This window comes from Mastigoproctus giganteus, chromosome 1 (genome assembly GCF_048544385.1).
Source record: "Mastigoproctus giganteus isolate SK-2022 chromosome 1, ASM4854438v1, whole genome shotgun sequence".
NCBI classification, from domain to species: domain Eukaryota; kingdom Metazoa; phylum Arthropoda; class Arachnida; order Uropygi; family Thelyphonidae; genus Mastigoproctus; species Mastigoproctus giganteus.
In genome coordinates, this window is record NC_143575.1 from 243,063,693 (window position 1) to 243,090,525 (window position 26,833).

Below are 26,833 nucleotides of genomic sequence, written 5' to 3' on the forward strand. Positions count from 1 at the left end.
CCCACACTCTGAGGAGTACCAGCAGTCCCACATCAAGGATGGTGCCAGCAGAAAACCCTACCCATAATGGGTTAGCATGAGCTTTGCAAATCCCTCACTCCGGAGGTTGCCATCAATCCAGCACCTAGGATAGTGCCGGCAGTATATCCTACATGGGTTTGCTTGAATTCAATGTGTCAAAGATTTGGAATTTTTTCTGCTCAAATCTGATTTAATCCCAAGGGTTGTTCAATGGTGTGCTTAGTTCTGCTATTCTGACTCTTCTTAGAGCAAAAACTTACTGCGCATAGGTTGCGAGCACTTTGTATGAACTTTCTTCTAGTAGGAGAGAGGACTCATTGTTTTGTGGATTGTTCTGTATTTCTGTGAGGAACTTAACCATGCTATTTTCGTAGGTGGGGCGCTCATATATGGGGGTACCTCAAGGACTTCTCTTTGGAAGCAGTGGCATTGCGGGTCTTTCTCTCTCTCTGCCCATGGCTGTCAAATTTTGTCAAAAGGGACTGTGTCCTTTTAAGAAGGTCACCTACAGTCCAGGCAAGTACCAAGGAGGAGGAGGCTTTGGGTGGCTTACTTTGATTGTTTGTAGGAATCATCAGGTGGTTTCTCCTTTCAGTGAAGTTTCCAATGACTGTTGCCATAATTCCAGTAGATGTGGGTGATGCATCTTTTCTCATTTCACGCCATTTGTTAAATCTAGCTGTAAATTTAGTAGGCTTGTTTGTACTCCCTTCTTTAACAGGTAAAATAAGCATCTTTTGACAAAACCTCAAGGTACAACGGTCCAGTGAGCACCCACAGTACAGGAGTGCTGACAGTGTGGCGCTGTTGACAAGCTCTGTAGTGGGTGGCCAGTAATGTCAGTGACAACACACAACAAGAGCTGAATCAATGCGCTGATCAAAGAGGACCATCGCATCACAATATGCAAATTGTGCGATGCAGTAGGTATATGGAAACCTGCTGTGATAACCATCATAAAGGAACTAGACTACAACAAGGTTTGCACCCAGTAAATGTCAGTGACAACAAGAGCCAGATCAATGCGCTGATCAAAGAGGACCACCACAACATGCGAATTGTGCGATGAAGTAGGTATGGGGAAACCTGCTGTGATAACCATTGTAAAGGAACTAGGCTACAACAAGGTTTGCACACAGTGGGTCCAGAAAATGCTGGCACATGAGCAAAAAGAAGCCCGGAAAGTCATCTGTACAGAACTTCTCCAACGCTATGAGAGTGAAGGAGAGGTTTTTCTTTCATGCATAGTCACAGGTGACAAAACCGGAGTCCACTACTATGACCCTGAAAAGAAGACAGTCAATGGAGTGGCACCATCAAAATTCACCACGCAAGACGAAGTTCAAAAGACAGCCTTCTGTCAGTAAAGTCATGGTGACAGTGTTTTGGGACAAAGATGGGATCTTGCTTGTGGACTTCTTGGAGCATGGCACCACAATCAACTTGGAATGATATGCGGAAACATTGAAAAAGTAGAAAGCCCATGTCTGACTGGACAAAAACTTTAATGAGGTTCTTCTTCTCCATGACAACGCATGACCCCACACCAGTCTGTGTACGATGGAGGCCACTGCAAACTGGGGTGCACTGTTCTCCCTCATCACTCTCATAGTCCGGATCTAGCACCTTCCAGCTATCATCTCTTCAGTCCACTGAAGGATTCACTCTGTGGAACCCATTTTGCAAACGATGACCAGCTCAAGCACAGCATTCATGAAGCCCCGAAGAGCAAGCGCAAGGACCTTTACAGGATTGGAATACAGCGTCTGACTCAGATATGGCAGAAGCACATAGAAAATGATGGTGATTTTGTGGGAAAATAAGTGGTTATTAATGGTTGAGGATTAATTGATGTAAAAGGCATAGTTGTAGGAATTAAATTTTATGAAGAAAAAAATAGGATGCGTTACTTTGGAACCACTCCTCGTATCTTTAAAAACAGCTAAAGAAAAATGTAACTATATCAAGTATAAATGACAGTGAACCAGCTACATTTGAAACGAGATATTATGTTGTGGAGAAGCTCAAAATCTAATTTTTCATGTTGTGCAGTAATGGTTTTTTAATAAAAATTTTCAATGTTTATATTGCATTTTGAAATTGCAGTACACATGCAAAAGGGCAACTGCAATTTCAAAAAATAAAAACGTGTTCAATGGATAATATCTTTTTTTGGATGCTTTTTTTCAGCCAGGACACAAAATGCTGCCTTATTAAGAGTTATGCTAATTGGTGCTTCAACCTTAATTTCACATTTTTCCTTCTTTCTCTCAAATTCAACAAGATATTATAAAAACACTTTTCCTTTCTGAAGGTAGGTTGATTTTCAACTGCATGGACAGGGTGGTTGAAAGTGATTGAAGAGTTAATTGTATTATGGCAAATTAATTCTACTGTAATTCTAATCACATCTGCTGGTTTGGAATGCTTAATGTCTGATTTCATTTCTAAAGATGTTGACCTCCTTCTCCTTGTTTGTTTGCTTCACAAAGTTCAGAGACTAACATAACATTGTTATGCATTTCCAATAGAAACAGATAACACAATACAGATAATTTTGAAACAGCGGCAATTATAATGAAAGCCTGAATAGTTTGTGTTCACATCACTTGTAGCTGTTCGGGTGTTGGAATGGAGCATATGGGCTGACATCACAACCCTATGAAGGATGAGATAATATGGAGCTGTCTGGGTTAATGAACTAAACATTCTTTACTTTGATACTGTGTTGTTCTTTGTTATGTATTTTCAGGCAAATTTTGTAATATTCAATTACAGAAACAGAAAGAACGGTACCTCTGACAATACCATATGATAATTAGCATTAGTAGAGGCATATGATGCAAGAAAGCAAGCGTTATGCAGGATAAGCCAGAAAAAAAAAGGAAAAAAAAGAAAAAAACTTCCCATTTCACCCATCCATTCATTGAAAAGATTTTTTTCCACTTCTTCCTTGAATTTATTTAAGCTTTCAACTTCCACAATGACAGACAAAAGTTTTTCCAGCAATCAACTACCTGCTGACTAAAGGCAAATTTCCGCACATCTATTCGACAACTGTCTTTCCTCAATTTCAGTTTATGCCAACTCAGGTTTGTAATCTGAACAAGAGAAAAATCTCATCAGCATCGATCCTGATCAACCCATTGACCTTAATCAGATCCCTCACAGGTGCCTAGTTTCCAGATGATGTAATATGCAGAACTTAAGCCTTTCTTCATAAGAGCATCCCTTTGTTCCCCTCACCAGCCTTGTTGCCCTTCTCTGAACACATTAATGGGTACAGAAAAAGGCAACAAGAACAACTCTACATCCTTCTTAAAATGAGGCTTCCAGACCTGTACGCAGTTACTCAAGGCGTGGCCTGACCATTAGCTTATATAAGGGTATAATCACCTCCTTATCTCTGCTAGCAAAATTTCTGTATATCAATGAAAATACCTCATGACCTGCTCTGGCAGCCTGTCTACACTGTCCGAAAAATTTCAGACCTGATCGCACAATTAGCCCCAGTCTCTTTCATTCTCCACTTCCCTGAATGTAGCGACACCACACAGTTGGTACACTTCTCTAGGATTACTGTTACCCAAATCCAGTACTTTACATTAGTCAATGTTAGACTTCAAGTTTCCTCTTCTCAGCCCATCTGCCCAACTTTTCTAGATCCTTTGCAGTAGCATACTGTCATTAACAACCCTGCCAACCTTTGTATCATCAGGAAACTTTGACATTAAGCTTGATATACCTTCATCAATATCGATAAATATAAAAAAACAATGGGCCCAACACCGAACCATGGGGGACACTACTAATAACATTAATCCACAAAGAGCAATGTCCATTGATTACCACTCTCTATCTTCTCCCACTCAACCATCCTTTTATCCATTGTAGCAACTTGCCCTTAATGCCATACTGCTCAAATTTGTACAGTAGTCTTCCATATGCAACAGTATCAAAAGCTCTCCTGAAATCCAAGTTATGATATCTTATTTATTTTTTTCATCCAGTTCCTTTGTGATCACTTCTAGTACCCAATCAACTTGGTCAGACAAGACTTCGCCTTAACAAACTCATGCTCTGTCTGAGTTATTACTGCAGTCTTGTCTAGATGATCCTGCAATGCTTCTTTAACCAGTGATTCCATTATTTTCCCCGGAACAGAAATTAAACTAACAGGTCTGTAATTATTTGTGTCGCCCTTTGATCCCCCCTTTGTGAATTGGAGATACATTTGCACATCTCCAGTCCGTGGGGTCCTTTGTTCTATAATTATGAGAGCATCATTGGACTTCTCCCCTAAGTCTAATGATGCTCTCATAATTATTATTATTATTATTTTTTTTTTTTTTAGGAGCATTAGCAACTAAGGCCATATTGCTCCGGTGATATGCGGTGGTCATTCGCTGACCTTTCTGCATCCTCCATATTTGGTGGTCACGGGCTCGAACCCCAGTCTAATCAAGAAGAGTGTGCTACGCACTGCTCCTGCCCACCTGGCTACAGAGGTGCCGGTTCCACTGTATACAATTTAAAAAATCTGAGACCACTGCAGTCACCTTTACAAAAGAAAAACCTCTCCCTTTACCCCTGATGGTAGTTGCATCTTTAAGTAAATCCCAGATCAGTATACTGGGATCACTGTTACATAGTGGCTCCTTTGTCCATAAATTTGTAATGCATGAATAATCACTGCTGATAATCAGATCAAGAGTGTAGAAAAACAATCATCCAATAAATCCACAAAACCTTGCTAGTGTGCAAGTGACCAACCCACAAGTTACAGTCAACATCCGGGAAGTTAAAATCTCCCATTATAAAACACACTGATTTACTGGTCCACTCTATTTCTCTATATAATTGTTCATTGTACTTGAGTCATTAGGCCTATAACAAACTCCTACCCTCATTTTTGCTTTCCCAGCGCTTATGTCACACCACACTGACTCAACATTGCTCTGTCCATCCATGTCAACTGGATGCACTTCCTTAGATTTTATGTTTCCTAACTAACAGCATAACCCCTCCTCCCTTCCTATCCTGTCTATCCTTTCTGTACACATTGTACTCCCCAAATTCCAATTCTGCATTCCTTATATCTGTATGACATCATGTCTCTGATATCCAAACAATATCCACCTTTGAGGTCTTGACCAGCACTTCAAATTCATCAAATTTATTAGGCGGACACGGTGTACATGCACCTGTTCCTACCCTTAGTTACTCTAACACAGCCCATGTATTTACTTGTTTCATAATTCCCAGCAGTTACTGAAATTCCAACTTGCTTTCCAGGCTGCTGCACATTCCAATAGAAGCAGTGCAAGAATCACTTCCACCTTTGTCTGTGGCTACTGTTAATCTATTAGTCTGTGAATCCCTCCAAGCTAGCAGCTTTCTGACCCACCTAACATTGCCTCAATAGCATCAGCAAATATTCTTGCACCCTTTCTATTTAAGTGTATACCATAGCTGTAGAAGAAATCTCTACTGTTAACAATTAGGTATTAACCAAAAATTTCTAATGTAATTATAAGGTTTACATTTATTCTATTTAAATGCTGTCATCCAAGGAAAACAATGGAATGACTACCAATAAAAATGGGATTTGTGGCAAGCATAATCTTAAATAAGAAATAGAAACTGTGCCCCTCCCCCAAAGTAAAGATAAAAGTATTATTCAACTAAAATTGTAAAAATAAGTTTTGAAACTTACCTCTATACAACTATGACACAGTACACACTGACAAGGTGGATGTATAAACAAATTAGATTCGGGCATATCTTCTAAGCAAATAGCACATGATTGCCATTCAGAAGTCCTCACTGCATCCCCCACCTCTTGCTTAATATTGAGAATATTTTCTTCCTGTCCATTTAATAATGTAGTAATATTATTCATTTCACTAGTGCATGAGCAATCTGATGGACAATGCAAATGGTTGATATTTTCATTATTTATACATTCATTTAATTCTAAAGGCTTTGAATTAATATTTAGTAAACAGTTTGTTGAAGAAAGAGGAGATGGGTCTGTTACAGGATGCTTAGCAGAACTAATGAGAGATGGAGTAAATGTTTCACACATACAAAATGAATGATCATCTTTTCCTTCTCTAACCTCTGGATCACCTACAGATTTCAATGACCCTTCATCTAATCTGGAAGCAGTTATCTGCTCGGAACCACTTGGCTGACAAATACTTGAATATGGAAATAACTCAAAGGCATATATGCTTCTAGTTGTATCATTAACATACCTTATTTGGACACTATCATCCTTTAAAAAAAAAATAATTATTATTATTAAATCAGTAAAATATATATAAAAAAGTCTTTGGCAAAAATTAAGACATGAACAAATCACTAACAAAGAATAAGTACAATAAAACTGACATTTAAATCAAGTTGTATTTATTTCAGCTTTTTTTTTTTTTTTTTAAGGTAACCTCAACGTGAAAGGATGATTGACATCTAAGCAAAACTCTGCAATTTTAACTAAGCAACATATATTGAGAAAGATTGTTCCCAAAGTAGAAGGAATAAATGAAGAATAGTAAAAGTTTGTTTAATGAAAATTTTTGAAAAGGTAATGTGCATAAACTGAATATCTGTGTGACAAAGAAGAGAGGGAGAGAGAGAATTAATTAACCTGAATACTTTCTTCTGGATAAAATCTAGTAGTTTAAGAAAGATTCTGAGACACCAATCAGCAGATAAGTGGACATTCCATGGTAGGTTGCATTTGTGAGTTAGCAGCTGTTTAAAGATGTTTAAATTTTGATGCAGAGGGAGCAATATTTGTGATAAGCTTATGAAAAAATAGGTTACAAGTCAGTCACTCCGGTAAAATATGTTCTTGTCTAGAAATCTAAATGTTTTTTTCTCTGGGTGTGCACAGGAGTGGAAATTTTTTCAAGAAATAAGACTCAGTTTTGAAGGATTGTTGAAGTTAGTTTCTTCTTTCCACTTGGAGATCAGTATTTAGGGAACTGGTATTGGATATCTGAGAAGTTATAGCTCTTTGTGCAGAAGGGTTTCTCATAGTGGAAGAGAGAATTTACATTACATTCAATCTTGTGTCTTGTAACGTACATTCTATATTCTATCTAACTGGCAAAACAGTGGACAAGATTTCCAGTGTTAACATTTTTATGATCATTTGATATATATAAAAATATTTCATTTTACATCTCTCTCTCACAGATACAATTCAGTGACTATTATGCAAAAAAGAATCCTAATTTAAATGACCTAACTAACCAGAATTTTTTTTAATAATAACTTCAAAGATTATCCCTTATTACTCAAGGCAAGTGCTCTTAATTAATAAACGAGGATAGCAAAATGTGCAAAATTTTAATTCTTTGGTATTGAGAGCTATCTTCCTTTATGAAGAAAAGAAGGCTAGTCAAAAGAATACAGAAAATAAATGGAATAAAGGAAGCTCAATCAGAAAGCACGATCCATTGGAATTACTGTATGCTTTCATATAATAGTACCACAGCAGCATGGTTAGTACATCATAATTAATATTATGATGTTCACTGAAACTACTACATTTTTTAAATCACTCAGCATCAATTTTGCATTTCCCTTTTCATAAAATTATAAAATTTTATCCATTAAATTTTTTATTTATTTTATTTTTATTAAAAAAATTTTTTGTTGTATTTACTATAGTAATTAAAAATTACATACACACATAAAATATAAGTAATATAAACACATGAAAGGTACCATTAAATACACAAAATTTCACAAAAAACCACCCACAAAATTTTAAAAGTATAAACAAACTCAAAATATCATAAGCAGAATTTTTGGCAACTGTACAAAGAACAAATATTAATTTTTTAAAATATTTTAAAACTTATTAACAAACTTATTAAAAATTTTCTAAATACTGTAGTATTAAGGTTTAAAAATATTTACTTGAATTGAAAGTAAATCTGTAATGCAAGTTATCAGAATAAAATGATTCTGAAGACATGAGGTAACTAATTAAAATCTTATCTAAACTAAATTAGTTATTTTGGCAATACTTACTAAGAGTCTGGAAATATGATTATCAAAGACTTCTGCAATAATTATTTCCTGAGGAGCTCCTTCACCGATAAGCATTGCAAGTAATTCTTTTAACTTCCGTACTTTATCATGTTTATGAAGAGTGACCAAATATCGTACGAGTTGACAGCTACCAATTGGAACAAATGTGACAACTGCATTTCAAAAAAAAAAAAAAAAGTTACTACAATTAACAAGTGCTTTAAGAACAAATTTTCAATGCTTCAATACAATTTCCAGTTATAATAATTTCCACTATCAGAGAAATCCAAATCAAAGACAACTATAATGGTCTTAGATTTTTAATTCTTTTCAATGGGGCAGACTGATAAAAAAAAAAATTACAAATTATAAATAGGGAGTGATAATGGAAATAATTATGGCATGAAAAGCCCCTAGACTTTTCATACCAACCAAGAGATAATGTTCAAAGTTTAGAATTGAATGGATATCAGACGAAATGATAAGACTAGTGGCAGAGAAGACTACAGTAAGTATAAACTATTCAGCAATCAAGTAACTTAGAGAGCAAGGCAAGCTAAGGTAGATTATTAGATGTCTCTGGCTAAGAATGCTAAGAAAAGTAACAGAATTCTTTGCTTTTGTTAACACTAGAAGTAAAGGGCTGAACCACACTGGCCCACTACATAAGGAGGGTATAACTACTGCTGACCATGTTCAGTTAAATTAAAAATATACCAGGAGTTACACTCCTGGTATATCCTAAGTACCATTATAAAAAGCTATTTTCTTTGCTTTTCACTTTTTACTTTCTAACTCTAAATTTTATACCTCAAGATCTATTAGAGCAATTTGAGGGAAATTGAGGTACAATAGTACTTATTCTTACCTCCTTTCTCCTTATGACAGCATAAGCTTTCTTTTGCACATGTATAAAACACCACAACTGAAGTGAAAATTATGGTTGGCACTCTTTTCCTGTATTATATTCTGTATATTTGTTTAAAAGCTATCTGTCAGGCTAGCTGTTATCTTGCCTGCTTGCTGTTAAATTTAAAGTTTAGCATAGATTGCCTTTATGTTTTTATTTGGACCTAGTTAAACAGGCCAATAACAATCAGAAACAGATAGTCTTGTTAATTATTGGTGGGATATATTGAATGGTGTTAGCCCTCAAAAAAGTGCCATTCAATGTATCCGATTATCAATAATTCGCTGCATAATCATTATTTTATTTTATTCCATATTTTTATTTTATTGCTAATTATATGTTTATTTCTAGGATATAGCAATGTAAACCAACACAGGCTATCTCAGCCTGTGTAGGTTCTTTTGGCCTTATGGCCTGCTGAGTACTCTTATGCCAATGTTTTAATACAGAGTACGTATATAGCACCAATTATACTCTTATAATAGTAATTAGATTACAGACTGATGTAATGTTCAATCTATATATATATATATATATATATATATATATACAGGGTGATTCACTACCAGTGCGACAAACTTGCAGGAGGTGTAGGGGGGCACAAAGACGAATCGGATCACATAGCATTGCCGGGTTCGAAATGCCTTCGTCATGCGGTAGAGGACGTTGAACGGGAGGTCGCGTGAACAGCGATCCCGCTGGAAGTCAGCATTTGTAAACCGGTTCCCGAGGCAGTAGGATGGACGAGTATTCAAACGTTGAACTGGCCGACATGCACCTCGCGTATGGAGCTGCGAACTGTAACGGGCGCGCTGTTCTGCGCTTGTACCAGGAACATTTCCTGCACAGGCGTGCTCCTCATCATACGATTTTCGCACGTGTGCACAGAAGGTTATGTGAGACTGGTTGTTTCACGAGAGGTACCATGAATCGAGAACGAACGACGAGGACAGACACCAGACAATGAGGAGAATGTCCTACGTCTTGCAGAAGGCAATCCAAGTACGAGTACTCGAGCGATAGGCCAACGATTGGGTTTTTCCCAATCCACTGTATGGAGGATACTGTCAACAAACCAAATTAGTTCATACCATCTGCAATGCGTCCAATCATTGGAGCCTGTGGATTATCCACTCCGGAGGACTTTTGCTACTTGGTTTCTTCAACAGAAACGGTTTGCAAATGCTGACTTCCAGTGGGATCGCTGTTCAAGCGACCTCCCGTTCAACGTCCTCTACCGCATGATGAAGGCATTTCGGACCCTGCAATGCTATGTGATTCCGATTCGTCTTTGTGCCCCCTACACCTCCTGCAAGTTTGTCGCACTGGTAGTGAATCACCCTGTGTATATATATATATACAAAGTATATATATTATGTAGATAGATTGAATGTTACATAGATCTGTGATGGATTGATTACCTTTGCAGTATTGCGCACAATGTATCTTTATGCATATATATATATATACACAGGGTGTCTCAAAAATACACAGCATAACTTCAGCAATGAGTTCCTCATATGTAGACAATAAAAATAATTTATATCAACATAGTTCTGGAAATGCTTGGTTTCCGAGTTTTGAAAGTCTGTCTATGACACTTAACTGTTCACATCACCTTATAGTAATTGTTCAAAATGTCCACCTTCTGCCTGAATATAGGCCTCACATCGACGTCTCATGGACTCGCGAAGACGATGACAAATTCCTGGCATGTTTCGTATTGTCTCACAACTTGCCACAATTTGATTGCGGAGAGTTTCCATATCAGCCACCGGAGTAGTGAAAGTTTTGGATTCCGTCTCGTGAGCTGTGCTTCATCTGTGAATATCACTAAGGCAGGAAAAGTGAGGAGTTGTACCACACTGCTGCAAGAACCACTGGCAGAACATTACTCGCGCAAGGTAATCTTCTGGTGACAAGGCCTGTACCTGTTGCAGATGGTAAGGATACAGTTGGTGTTCTCGCAACACTCTCCAAATAGTCGAGCATTGAACAGCCAGTTGCATTGCTATTCTGCATGTGCTGATTCCAGGAGTGGCATGCACAACATCCAAAATCTCCTCCTCTGCTTCAGGAGTTGTAGATCTTGGTCGTCCTCTGTCGGCATCACGAGGTAAAGGTCTCATGTTCACAAAGGCGGCAATGGATACCTTCAAACGTTTTCCTGTCTGGGTATCTTTGTTCTGGGAACCTTTCGTGGTACAAACGACGAGCCTCCAGAGCATTTCCATCCGCGAAACCATACATAAAATGCATATCCGCCTGCTCTTGATTTGTGATGAAGGAAATCACCTGCGGGAGATAAGACATTTCGGTTAATAACCTTGGAACCAAGCATTTTCGGAACTATGTTGATATAAAATATTTTTATTGTCTACATATGAGTAACTCATTCCTGAAGTTATGCCGTGTATTTTTGAGACACCCTGTTATGTATATGTATATATATATATATATACACACACAATTTCAGGTACTATTACTATACTCTTCCCTACTTCCTTTTTCCTAATGTTAGCTATTGCTTTCTTTCGTATAAAGAAAAAGTATACCACAAACAGAATTGAAAATTATAGTTGGCCTTCTCTCTTTTTATTTTATTTTATTTTCTTTTTCTATATAATCCTTTCGTAGGTATCTGTCGGGCTAAATGTCATCTTGCCTGTTTGCCACTAAATTATATCATAATCAAGTTTAAGTTTTGGACACAGTTAAACAGGCAGAGGGCAAACAGAAACAGATAGCTCCATTAATTGTTGGTGGATATTGAGAGGGTTAGCCCTTGAAAAAGTTCCTTTCAATGTATCTCTACACCAATAGTTAACTACATAATCACCATTGTAATGTATTATATACCTTTTATATTTTATTAATAATAATTATATGTATTTTTCCAGGGTTCGGCCTTGTGGGCCATCATCGGCTTTACTAGTTATTTTTGGCCATATTGGCTTACTGTTAGCTATATACTGTAGTGTTTATATACACATTCAGCTGCTGCATAGTACTTATTGAGTTTACTATAATAACTATATATATATATATATATATATATGCATAAAATAATAAAAAATATTTATAAAGATACATTGTGCGCAATACTGCAAAGGTAATCTATCACATATCTATTTTCACACGATCATTCACAACCGTCATTATTCTCATTTCTCTCTCTCTCTCTCTCTCTCGACTGTCGCCTTCTTGCGTTTTGAACAGGATTCACCACGAAATATGCATTCAGCCTGGTTATTGACTTGTTGCTGTTCTTTCTGAAATTCCTCAATGATCCTATTTACACCAATATGTGCTCGTCCAACTATACACTCCCATCTTCTGTGCCCAGCCTCAACACTGTTTTGGGTGCATGGAATTCCCAGTTGAATGGAATTGTATACAGACCATAATGATGGTAAAAATAATGGTGGAGCGTGTATTACCATACCATTACACATTTTTTTTTTTTTTTTTTTTTTTTTTTTTTGTTAGTTGTTGGTACATCAGCTTCTGTGGCCATAATGCGCCTCCCAAAGTTTTTTCATTTTACTCTGATCCAAGCCCGAATCGGGATTCGAAACCGCAACCTTTGGGTTGCCAGGCAGGCACTTTACCCACTGGCTAGCCTGGTCGGCCCATTACACATATACCGTCTAATTCTTCCATATATATATAATTGTCTTTAAACCACTCTATCACGCCACTAGCGTCCCTCAGTAAATGTGGCTCCAGAACATTAAATGCTTGTGGTATCCCACCAGAAGGAATAAATGCCAAGGCACACAAATGTTGAAGCAGCAAACTAAATTTTTCATCAGTGCCATACTGAGATGCCAGTCCACTTGCTTGAATTTTAATCCAAATACATTGTCCCAGATGGAAAAACAGACTTTATTAAACACGCTAGGGAACTTGCTTTTGGAGGCATTTATTGCAGCTAATTCCAGGTCAATTAACATGGCCTGTGATCTCAATTCAATTTCATTGGCAAAGTCAATCATATCTTGAAACAAATGTTTATAATTTTCTTCACTGTTCTTTTGTCATCAACACAAACTAAGGGAAGAATTAGATAGTTTTCATTACCGATGGGTGCATGTATTGTATATAATTGATAAAAAATTGTGGACACAGTTTTAAATGTACCATCCATAATCCAATTTTGAGCACACGATAGGCATTGACTATTTATTTTTGTTGTAAATAGAAGAATTCTTTCCTCTCCCACTGAAGAATCTTTAAAAAGAAATCCCATTTTCTAATTTTCCCATTTTCTTCCTATTATTATTATAATAATAAGAAAATGGGATATTTTTTCCTGTTACCCCTTTCAAAATATCCTGCCAGCACCCATGGTCATGCTTAATGACCATGGGTGCCGGCAAAGAAATTCGTGAAAGTACAGCTAATAACAAATACCTGTATAATTATAGTTTTAGTTATGCTAATGATATTTATGACAAATGTTACTCAGCTGCCAAAATACATTACTCTAAATTTTCGTATTCTGAAAGTATTCTTATTTCAAGTTTTTTATCTTTAGCATTTCACTTCTATACCTATAATTATTGCTCAAAAGCCCTATACAAATACCAAAATTCAACTTGATAAATTACCAATTAAATGCAATATAATAAAATAAATACTGTTGGAATTTTGGGCCACACCCATATAAAGTACTTTCTTGTATTTTCTTATCTACTCATTCCCCCCCCCCCCTTGTCAGGAGGAAGCTACAGGCAAAAGCCTGTAGCTTCCTCCCTATATGGCTATTAACTACTGCAATTAGTAATTATTCCAGAATAGCATAACTGGGTGGAACCACACTGCTGATAATGGAAAATGTAAAAACATTGTACAATCTGATGATGAAGTTATCCAAGCAGTACAAACAGGTTGCTAGGACAGCTCATGGGGTTCTCTCAGTAACATACAGGAATTTTTGCCAGAAGGGAAGAGGAAGTGATTATCCTCTCAAGAGCACAAAAGGGGTATCGTACAAAGAAAGACTTGAGTTCAGTAAACTGAGATGTCTGGAAACTAGGCATTTACCAGGAGACTACTGAAATGTTTAATACTTTAAAGACATTGAGGAAACTAAATGCTGACAGAATCTTTACTCTCTCTCTTGGGCAAACAGACACAGTGTTGAACAAATTCAATAGTAATATCATCAAAAATCTTCCCCTCTTACTGACTTACCAAGTTCTATTATTGAACCAATTAAATTTTCTGCTTGTTCGACCATAATTCTTGAATGAACTGATTCTGGCCATGTATTTTTAATGTTGACGGCTTTACTTCTTTGAGTGATAAAGCTGAGTCCACAATTGGAAAATGTTTCCATGCCTCCATCACTCCAGTAGATTTGGAATCAATTTTTTCCAAAATCCATTGTAACAGTTTTCTGATGTAATGAATTTTAAAGGTAGATATAATACCTTCATCTAACGGTTGAGTTAAAGAAGTTGTATTAGGTCGGAACATTACTTCAAATTTGGATGACTTAAATCTTTTGGATAGCCTGGCACGTTATCCAATAGTAATAAAACTACAGCAGCTGATTAAACTCTAACAAGGAACTAAATGATTTTGTAATAACAGAGCAAAGTGGAGGAAAAATTGTTTAAATTAAAAATAAAGGCACCCTGGGTGGATGGGAGCTATCAAGTTATATTAGAGGAGGCAGCAAAGGAAGCAAACCCTCAGCCACAATTATAAGAGCATCCTTGGAGTCAGGGAAATTTAAATTTGAAATTTTTGAAATGTGTGATACCTTTCCCCTTTTTTAAGACTGTCCAAAATTTATCTTTGATTCTAGAGAGAAATAAACCTTCTTTTGAGGAATGTTTTTTTACTTTCCTTAGGCATAATTTAGTGCAAATGTATCCTCAATTCACAAAGGAGGAAATCAAAGGGTGACACGAGTAATTACAGACCTGTTAGTTTAACTTCTGTTCCAAGGAAAATAATGGAGTCACTTGTTAAAGAAGCATTGCAGGGTCATCTAGACAAGATGCAGTAATAATTCAGACACAGCATGGGTTTGTTAAGGGGAAGTCTTGTCTGACAAATTTGATTGAATACTATGATGTGGTCACAAAGGAATTGGATGCAGAAAATAATTTTGATATTATATATTTGAATTTCAAGAAAGCTTTTGATACTGTTGCATATGCAAGACTACTGTACAAATTGGAGCAGTATGGTATTACGGGCAAGTTGCTACAATGGATAAGGGATGGTTGAGTGCGAGACAACAGAGAGTGGTAATCAACGGACACTGCTCTTCATGGACAAACATTATTAGTGGAGTCCCCCAGAATTCTGTGTTGGGCCGATTGTTGTTTTGTGTATTTATCAATGATAATGATGAAAATATATCAGGCTTAATGTCCAAATTTTCAGATGATACAAAGGTTGGAAGGGTTGTTAATGACAGTAAAGTCAGTATGCTACTGCAACAGGATCTAGAAAAGTTGGGCAGATATGCCGAGAGGTAGAAACTAAAGTTTAACATTGACAAATGCAAAGTACTGCATATGGGTAGCAGTAATCAAAGAAAAATGTATCAGCTGTGTGGTACTACACTCAGGGGATAGTGGAGAATAAAAAAAACCTGGGGATGATTGTGTAGTCAGATATAAAGTTTTCTGTCATTGCAGACAGGCTGCCAGAGCAGGTCATAGGATCTTGTCAAAAATAGACAAGAATTTGCTAGCAGAGACAAGGATTATCCTTTTGTATAAGGCAATAGTCAGATGACACCTTGAGTACTGCATACAGGTTGGGGGCCTCATTTTAGGAAGGATGTAGAGTTGTTAGAATGAATACAGAGAAGGGCAACAAGATTGGTGAGGGGAATAATGGGGTGCTCTTACCAAGAAAGGCCTAAGTTCTGCAAATTACAGTGCCTGGAGACTAGGCACCTGTGAGGTGATCTGATCGAGGTGTATAAGGCCTTGAATGGTTTGAGCAGGCTCAATGCTAATGGGATTCTTCCGCTTGCTCAGATTACGAACCTGAGGAGGCATAAATTCAAATTGAGGAAAGACTTGATCTGTGGAAATTTGAGGTCTGATTACGTGTTTAAGGCCTTGAATAAATTGGATAAGCTGAATGTGAATGGCACTCTTCCTTTTGCTGAGACTACATGCACGAGGGGCATAAATTTAAGTTGAGGTGAGGATGGTTGCAGGATAGACATGCAGAAGTTTGTCTTCAGCCAGTGAGTAGCTGATTGTTGGAATAGAATTCCATCTACTGTTGTGGAAGTGGATAGTTTGAATAAATTCATGGAAGCACTATACAAATTCTTGGAATGGTAAGGATGGGTGAAGTGTGTGTATTTTTTTTTTTTTTTTTTGGCTGATGCTACATAAGCTTGCTTTCTCGCATCATTTTCCGCTACTACTACTACTAAATTTAAATTGAAAAAGAATAGTTGCAGGATAGGCGTGCAAAAATTTGGTTTCAGCCAGAGAGTACTTGATTTGATGGTAGTTTGTTATTACAGACTACCATCTCGTAGTCTGTAATAAAAACTGCCATCTGGTGGTGTGGAAGTGACTAGTTTGAATAAATATAAATAGGAATTAGAGAAATTATTAGAGGCAATGAACAAATGATGAGTAGTTTTTTGGCTGTTGCTGTATAAGATTCCAGTTGACCAACCCAACCTATTAACCAAATTTAGTTTGTTCACACTACCATCTCTCTCTTTTTTTTTTTTTTTTTTTTTTTGAAAAACCATAAAGATGTTTGAAAGGGGCCAAATTGGTATCTGACAATGTCATTGTAGTGTTGCAATGACTCATTCTGCTAGACTGCAGAATAAGATAAAAAATTTTAAATAAATACACAGTTTCCATTATTTAGATAATTTCTTATTTGTTTTAAGCTTACTATAAGAAAATCTAATATAATCTGTTATGGGATATTTAATCTCAATAACAGACTGAAAATAAAAGCGGACTCTTGTGAGGATTAAACAGAAATTATCATTTATCAAAGTAAAGTGCATCCTCTAGATAAATTTTCAGTATCTTTCATAAAACTACTACTACTTAAATTTTAACTAGTATTTAAGAAATTCAAAAATTTTAATTAAAACAGAGAAATCACAAAGATTGAATACTTATTCCAATAAAATGAACAAATTTTCTGAAAATAATATTTGCAATACCTTCCCCCACACAAATAAAATATTGATATATTTGATATTCCTTAGTACATGCCTTTAGTGACAACACAACACAACAAACAGAACAGACAAAGAAATCTAATTTGATAGTACTCACGTGGACAAAAATTAAGATATTTTTAAATAGACAGTGTAACAAGCAAAACAGTACTCACCAATTTGACGTTCAAGAGCATGAGGCAAGGGAACAGGCAAATACATAAACGGTTCATAAGTAACTGATACATGTCCACATTCTGAACACACAACCTAGAATATTACAAATTATGAATTAAATTTAAATTTAAAGAGCACAGTTTATATTAAAATAATTATTATTATTAGTAGTAGTAATTGCAAACAATGCAAGATGGCAGGTTATATAGCATCAGCCAAAAAAAAAAACCCACAGTACTCCACCCATCTGTCCACACCCTCATAAGTCTAAATTTTTCCATAAATTTATTAAAACTACCCACTTTCACAACACCAAGTGGCAGTTTGTTTCAACAATCGATTACTCTGCTGAAAGCAAATTTCTGGACATCTATCCTTAAACCATCCTTTCACAATTTAACTTTATGCCCCCTTGTGCATATTATATAATAAAGAAGTAGAATACCATCATCATTATGTTTACTCCAATGGTCCCCTACCTGTTTTGTGTCTAAAGCACATCTGAGAGAGTGGCAGGCACTGACCACTCAATTTGGGACAAAAAAATAGATCAATTAGAGGACTCATCAATATAATCAACCACAAAGTGTGAAAGTAAACAGCAACATCATAATGTGGTCACACACACACACACACACACACACACTTCTCATAATGACTGGTAAAAAGTATTTCCTCATTAGCTGTATAGTACACATTACATGATACTAGTATCCCACAAGGAAGTAAATTTTTGCATACACTCTGATATGCCTTAGAACACAAATTAAAAAAAAAAAAAAAAACCATCACACTGGGTTCAAATTCCTTTGCTGAAGAATTTGAACCTAGGCATTTTCCACCTGGTATGGGGAGGACTGTGATTATAACCACTGTGCTACCCACAGAAGATGGCGCCTCTGTAGCCAGGTGGGAAGGAGCAGCAGTGCATAGCACACGCTTCTTGATTAGACCGGGGTTCGAGCCTGTCACCACCAAATACGGAGGATGCAGAAAGGTCAGGGAATGACCACCGCATTTCCCGGAGCAATATGGCCTTAGTTGCTAATGCTCCTAAAAACCAAATAACAACAAACAACCACAGAAGATTAATCATATGAATAGCACTGAAACACCTTGCACGTAGGGAACATACATAATTTTACACACATTCACTACTCATATTACGGCCTTCGTTATTCATTGACTTCTTCCCAACAGCACCCAAAAAAATCCTTGGTGAACACTGCACTGGGTACCACTCAATCCATGTAAAGCATTAAATACTACAATCACTCCTTGCAAGTGCCTAGTTTCCAAGTGGTGCAATTCATAGGATCAAAGTCTTTTGTGGTTAAGAGTGCCCCTCTTTATGTTCCTGACTAATCTGGTTGCTCTTCTCTTCACCCATTCTGAGATCCACATCTTTCTTAAAATGAGGCTTACAGACCTGTATGTGGACACATAGATATGGCCTAACCATTACTTATACAATGGGATCCTCCCTTTCCCTGCTGGCAAAGTTCCTGTACATCACTGAAAGAACCTCATGAACTGTTCTAGAAGCCTGTCTGCACTGCTCAGAGAATTTCATATCAGACTGTCAATTACCCTTATGCCTCTTTTGTTCTCATATAACCTTGAGTCTGGTATTATGTGCAATCCATATGGAGTACCTTGCATTTAACCAATGTTAAACCTCAATTGTCACTTCTCAGCCCAGCTGCCTAATTTAGATAGGTCTTTCTGCAGTAGTATGTCGATTTCTGTCATTACCACCCTGCTAACCTTTATACCATCTGCAAACTTACGACAATAAGCTTGATATGCTTTCATCAATATCATTAATAACATTAAGGGACCTAGCCCTGAATCCTAAGAAATTCCACTAACGTTAGTCAAAGAAGAGCAGTGCTCATTTATAGCCACTCTTTTTTCTGCCACTCAATCAACCCTTTATCCACAGCAGTTTTTCATGTGGAACATTGTCAAAAGCTTTGCTGAAATCTAAATATATGATGTGAAAATTATTGCTTATATCCAGTTCCTTTGTTACTACATATAGTGGGTAATTGACTGAGCAAACAGAAGCCCTCCTAAACAAACCAATGCTGTGATCTGGTATAATTCCATTCCACTAAAGATGATCCAATATTTTTTTAACCACTGACTACATTTTCTCTATAACAGAAGTCAAGCTTACAGTTCTATAACTGTTTATGGTGATCTTTTATCCCCCTTTGAGATTAGGAGACATTTTCACATCTCTAATCTGTAGGAATCTTCCCTGGATCCAAGGATACCCTCATTATTATGGAAAAGGACTTGGTTGCCTCTCTTGCTTCTTTCATTATAACTGGATAGATCCTACCAGCCTCAGATGCCTTATTTACTTTTAGCAATTTCTGTCACCTTCTTCTCAGTTATAAAAAAATCTTTTAGCTTCCAGTAAAAAATTGGTGTTCTGGTGTTCCCAGACCTAAAACTTCTTCAAGCATGAATGTAGATGCAAAACCTATTCAGCTTGCAAGCAACTTAAAGAGGATTATAAACAGTTATGCAATTGCTATCTAGTGAGCCAATGTTGTTCGTCCCTTTCCTTCTGCTGTAAACATAAGCAAAGAATTCTTTGCTACTTTTCTTTGGATTCTTAGCCAGAGATTTCTCATAATTTTAACCTATCAACTTCCACAACGACGGATGGAAGTTTGTTCCAGCAATTAACCACCCGCTGGCTAAAGGAAAATTTCCACACGTCTATTCTACAACTGTCTTTTCTTAATTTGAATTTATGCCCCCTCAGGTTCGTAATCTGAACAAGTGGAAGGATCCCATCAGAATTCAGCGTGCTCAACCCATTCAAGGCCTTATACACCTCAATCAGATCACCGCGCAGGTGCCTAGTCTCTAGCCACTGCAATTTGCAGAACTTAAGCCTCTCTTGGTAAGAGGATCCCTTCATTCCCCTCACCAATCTTGTTGCCCTTCTCTGTACACGCACAAGCAAATCTACATCCTTCCTAAAATGGGGTCTCCAGACCTGTCCCCAGTACTCAAGGCGTGGCCTGACCATTACCTTATACAGAGGGACAATCACCTCCTTTTCCCTGCTAGCAAAATTCCTATATATCATTGACAAAACCCCATGACCTGCCCTGGCAGCAGTCTACATTGCTCAGAAAACTTCTTATCTGACTGCACAATTACTCCCAATTCTTTTTCATTTTCTACCACCTTAAGTGTAGTACCACACAGTTGGTACGTTTCTCTGGGGTTACTTCTACCCATATGCAGTACTTTGCATTTGTCAAGGTTAAACTTCAGTCCTTAATCCATCTGCCCAAATTATCTAGATCTTGTTGCAGTAGCACACTGCCATTACTGTCATTAACAACCCTGCCAACCTTTGTATCATCTGCAAACTTCGACACTAAGCCTGATATAGCTTCATCAATATCACTGATAAATATACAAAACAGAGGACCCAACTCCGAACCCTGTGAGACTCCACTAATAACATTAGTCCATGAAGAGCAGCACCCATTAATTACCACCCTCTGTCTTCTCCCACTCAACCCTCCTTTTATCCATTGTAGCAACTTACCCTTAATATCAGTCTGCTCCAATTTGTACAATAGTCTTCCATGCGCAACAGTGTCAAAAGCTTTCCTGAAATCCAAATATATGATATCAAAATTATTTTTTGCATCCAGTTTCTTTGTAACCACATCATAATATCCTATCAAATTTGTCAGACAAGACTTTCCCTTAACAAACCCATGATGTGTCTGAATTATTGCTGCAGTCTTGTCTAGATGATCCTGCAATGCATCTTTAACCAGTGACTCCATTATTTTCCGCGGAACAGAGGTAAAACTAACTGGTCTATAATTACTTGTGTCACCCTTCGATCCCCCTTTGTGAATTGGGTATACATTTGCACATCTCCAGTCTGTGGGGACCTCCCCTGAGTCCAAGGATGCTCTCAAATTATGGCTAAGGGTGTACTTAGTTGCTTTCCCACCTCCTTTAATATAACTGGATAGATCCCATCCACCCCAGATGCTTTTCTTATGTTTAACTTCAACAATTTCTCCTCCACTTTGCTCTCAGTTATTACAAAATCATTAAGTACCCTGCTACAAATTGATAACCTTGTGGCATTTTCAAACCTTAATAACTCCTCATGTGTGAATGTAGATGCAAAATACTCATTCAGTTTGTTTGCTATCTCAGCAGGATCATCAACAGTCGAACCATCGATATCAAGTGGACCAATCAGATTCATCCTCTTCCTTTTAGAGTTTATATAAGTAAAGAAATCCTTGCTGTTTTTCTTAGCATCTTTTGCCCAAGATTTCTCGTAATCTGCCTTCGCCTGCCTAACCTACTTTGTGACCTGATTACAGACTAGCTTATATCTGCCATAGGCTTCTGAGTCGCTTGATAATTTATATGCATCCCATGCATTTTTCTTCTCTGTCACGAGTCTCATTAGATCATTTGATAACCATTTAGGCCTAAACCTTGAACAATATTTCTCAATAGGTATGAAACTTTTAGTAGCATCGACGATTAATTCCTTGAATGCTTGCCACTTAGAATTTACTGTTGGTAACATCGTCAGTTGATCCCACTGTACAGAATTTAAAAACTGTCTGAGACCACTGTACTCACCTTTACGGAAGCAAAAACCCTTTCCTTTACCCCTGATGGTAATTAAATCTTTAAGTAAATCCCACATCAGTACACTGTGATCACTGCCACCTAGTGGTTCCTTTATCTGCAAATTTTTAATACACGAATGATCACTGCTGATAAACAGATCAAGAGTATTACTCTCTCTGGTTGCCTCTCAAACATGCTGCTGCAGAAAACAATCGTCCAATAAATCCATAAAAGTCTGACTAGTGTGTGAGTGACCAACCCACAAGTTCCAGTCAATATCTGGGAAGTTTCTGCATATCACTGAAACAAAACCCCATGAGCTCTCATGGCAGCATCCCTGCACTGCTCAAAGAAATTCATATCTTAATGCAGTTACCACAGGTCTTTTTGATTTCCTTCTAACCTGAGGTTAGTTCCACAAAGTTACTCTGAGATTACTGCTACCCATATGCAGTACCTTGCATTTGTCAATGTTAAACTTCAACTGCCATTTCTCAGCCCGTCAACATAATTTTTCTAAATCTTGTTACAGTAACATAACTGTCATTACTGTTGTTAACCACCCTACCAACCTTTATATCATCTGCAAACTTAAACATTAAGTCTGAGATACCTTCATCAATATTATTAATAAATATTAAAGACAACAATGGACCCAGCATTGAACTCTGGGGAGCACCACTCATAACATTAGTCCACAAAGAGCAGTGCCCATTGATAACCACTCTCTGTCTTCTTCCACTTAACCATCTCTTAATCCATAGCAGTAGTAGAGGCACGTTATGCAAGAAAGCAAGTGTATCAGATTATGAGCATCAGCAAAAAAAAAAAAAAAAAAATTTCACATATCCATTCTCTCCGACTCCTTGAATTTATTTAAGCTATCAACTTCCACAATGACAGATGGAAGTTTGTTCCAACAATCAACTAACTGCTGGCTAAAGGCAAATTACTAATTTACAATTGTCTTTCCTCAATTTGAATTTATGCCACCTCATTGAGTTGAGCAGAATTGAGTCTGCTCAACCCATTCAAGGCTTTATACACCTCAATCAGATCACCTTGCAGGTGCCTAATCTCCAGACACTGCAATTTACAGAACTTAAGCCTTTCTTGGTAAGAGGACCCTTTCATTCCCCTCACCAATCTTTTGCCCTTCTCTGTATTCGCTCCACATCAAGTAACTCCACATCCTTCCTAAAATGAGGCCTCTAGTCCTGCATTACTTCTTTAACCAGTGACTCCATTATTTTCATTGGAACAGATGTTAAGCTGACAGGTCTGTAATTACTCGTGTCACTTTTTGATCCCCTTTATGAATGGGGATACACTCGAACATATCCAGTCCACAGAGACCTCCCCTGAATCAAAGGATACTCTCGTAATTATGGCTAAGGGTTTGCTCACGTCGTTTGCTGCCTCCCTTAATATGATTGGATAGATCCCATCCACCCCACGTGCCTTTTTTTTTTTTTTTTTTTTTTATATATGTTCAGCTTCAAAAATTTCTCTTCTGCTTTCTTCTCAGTTATGACAGTCATTTATCTCACCATTGGAGTTTGATAAACTTCTGACATCCCCTGTCATAAAGAATTCCTCTTGTGTGAATGTAGATGCAAAATGTCTTTGCTGCTTTTCTTGGCATCCTTTGCCAGAGGCTTACCTTTTCTAATCTTCTTGACTTGATTACAGTCTAATTTATATCTGCCATAGGCTTTTGTATCACCCAACAATTTATATGCATCCCATGCATTTTTATTCTCTGCCACACTCAATAGTTCATCTGACATCCATTTAGCTAAGCTTTGAACAGTATTTCTTCGTTAGTATGAAAAGCCCAGTAGCTTCTTTGATTACTTACCTGAATGCTTCCAATTTAGAATTTGTTGTTGGTAACATCATCAGTTGGTCCCAATGCATAGAATTTAAAAACTGTATGAGACCAATGTATCAGCCTAAGGTAGAGTTTGTTTGTTTGTTTGTTATTTGGAGCATTAGCAACTAAGGCCATATTGCTCCGGGAATATGCGGTGGTCATTCCCTGACCTTTCCGTATTTGGTGGTGATGGGCTCGAACCCCGGTCTAATCAAGAAGCGTGTGCTACGCACTGCTGCTCCTTCCCACCTGGCTACGGAGGCACCCCTAAGGTAGAGAGAGGTTGGCAGCCAGACACCTGAGAGGGAACCTAATTGAGGTTTATAAGGCTCTGAAAATGGTTAGTAAAATGAATCATTCATTCATTTTACTAACCATTTTCAGAGCCTTATTGTGGAATTTTCACTGTTATAAAGAATTTCAGAACTAGGGACCATAAATTCTAATTATAGAGGAAGAGATTGAAACTAGACTGTAGGAAGTTTACTTTTAGCCAGTGAGTCATTGATTACTCAAACGTGTTGCCTCCAGTAGTTGAGGCTCACAGGTTTAAGACATTCAGAGTTGAACTGGAATTGCATAATTTGTATTTTCTCATCTACTTTTCTTGTCTTTTTTTTTTTTTTGGCTGATGCAGCAAAAGTCTGTGGCTTTCTTGCACCATATGGCCAAAACTATAACTATATGATATACAGAATCCAATCAAAAATAAATAATACTGTATAAGCCAGATTATGCTGTTTTTGTATGCAGATGTCCCACCCCTACACATTGGTACCACATCATATAGTACTGTCATAAAATGAAATTCTCCAATGTTCCATATACATACAGTTGTCACGAAAAGCTACAACCAGATTTGAATGCCTATATTTTTAATGTATTGTGCTTGCATCGGCATGTTTGGTGTCATAAAACATGCAGGGCATAGGTATTTATTATTAAAGCAAAAACATATTCAAGTATGTGACAAACACAGTATGTGATCCCTGTGCATCCAACACCATTTTCAGAAGTTGACTGAAGTTTTCCATAGCAGCAGCCAGTATTTCTTGAGTAGTACCCTCTACAGCAACTGTGATTTTATCTTTCAATTTTTAAATGGTATGCCTATTCCTGTAGAATACAATACCCGCTAGGGATCATTCAAGAATCCCTAGCAGGTATGGTGGCCAAGACTATCCAATACCAAATTCAGGATATCAATTATAGAAAATATCATTAAAAAGTTCCTTTAGGAAAAGAATTGCACTTATTGTATGTGGTCTAACTGCAAAAATGTTTCTTCCAGGTCCATTCCTATGCCTTCAACAGATGACAGAGAGTCTTTAATCTTGCAGTAGTAGCACCCCAAAGTTTTACACAGTGGTGGTGTCAAGGACAGCACCCACTCTTATAATTTTTTTTAATTTTGGGAAAAGTTTTTGGTTTTTTTTTTTTGTATTCTGCTTGAGGTATATTCATATTTCCTCTTTTCTCAATACATTGCAATATTTATTATTTTTTTTTTGTTTTTAATAATATATATATTTAAAAAATGCTGTTCTTTTACACCTTTAGTTTCCAAGAAAAAAAATATATTAATTCTGCAGAACATATCAGATACTATTATTCACTTCCATTTTCAATTTTTATTGCAAAATTTATTTCACATTTGGCATGCCATGAAGTACACAAAATATTACACATGCTGCTAATTCTATCCTGAGTGAATTATCACCTTCTTCCATGATTTTATTTTATTATTTAAAAATAAAAAATCTTTCAAAAATACTTTAATTCAGTGGTTTCAACCTTTTTTTAATAACGGCACCCCTAAGTAATTTATTTTATTTTGCGGCACCCCTACTCAATTTTCTGCCTGTTAGATCCGATTCTCTCCCTCTGTGTGTGTGTGTGTGTGTGTGTGTGTGTGTGTGTGTGTGTGTGTGTGTGTAATATTAAAAAAATATGTTATATGATAGTTATTACAATAATATAGTTAGAAAAAGTATATTTCATAATACAAATTATATATATACAGTATATAATAATTTTATTCTTTATATAGAGGTACTAAGTAAACATATAAATTTAAAAAAAAAAATAAGTTTAAGTAACTTAAACCCAAATTAGGTGGCACCCCTGGAATGTTGTTGGGGCACCCTAAGGTGCTGCGGCACCCCGGTTGAAAACCACTGCTTTAATTTATGACCATTACAACTATTGATAACTACTAGATCACGTGAGAGTTTTATAAATAACTTGAACTAGAACCAACCACAATTCCATACTTCATAGCATCAGCAGCAGTCACTCTCTCACGCTAACATTATGATGAGTTAAAACTAGAATAAACAGTGATGCTGGCCCTGCTCAGGCTACTCACACTATAACTCAGGAAAAATTATATAAAAAAAAAAATTCTAAAACTCCATACTAATTAAAAACTTGTCTATATTTAGGAAGATATGGAAAAATCAGGTTTTTTTTATCTTTAAGCAACAGTTAAGATGGGCTCAATATTTTTGAGATGGCCCTCAGAGGACTACTGCTATCAACACCACCACAGAGTTAAGGAGTTTCACACAGCATTCTGCATTAACTGTGGTTTCTAGAAACACTGACTCAAGGATTCCAGTTGATAACACTCCACACCATACCTCACATTTTTCAGCATGCAAAGTTGTCTCCATGACTATGTAGGGACACAGGTCTCGCTGCCTCTATATACACATATTCTGTTTACTGATGTAACCAGTAAGGTGGAACTTTACTTCATTGACAACAATGCAAATAAATGTTGCACTGTTTTCCATTATCACTGAAAAGGATAAAAAAAAAAAAAAAAAAGAGAGAATTTTTGTTAGCACTCGTCAAAGAATTGTAGTTCTGCATTTTGTAAGGAAACAGTTTCAAGTCCATGCGTATGAAATATTTTCAGAAAATCCTTATGGGCTTCTTTTTTCTGGCAACAATGCATTTCAGGAATCCT

General features: G+C 36.9%; 1 protein-coding gene across 2 annotated transcripts in view; it reads right to left on the reverse strand.

The window, feature by feature from the left end:
- The window catches only part of LOC150091711 (uncharacterized), a 295,133-nt gene that overhangs the window by 134,300 nt on the left and 134,000 nt on the right, over positions 1-26,833 (reverse strand). For both annotated transcript variants that reach the window (XM_090376590.1, XM_090376580.1), the window contains exons 7-9: positions 17,336-17,429; positions 8,071-8,243; positions 5,738-6,301 (exon numbers count right to left, since the gene is read on the reverse strand). In XM_090376590.1, the coding sequence (XP_090232716.1) occupies positions 5,738-6,301; positions 8,071-8,243; positions 17,336-17,429 (831 nt within the window). The remainder of the gene's footprint in view (positions 1-5,737; positions 6,302-8,070; positions 8,244-17,335; positions 17,430-26,833) is intronic.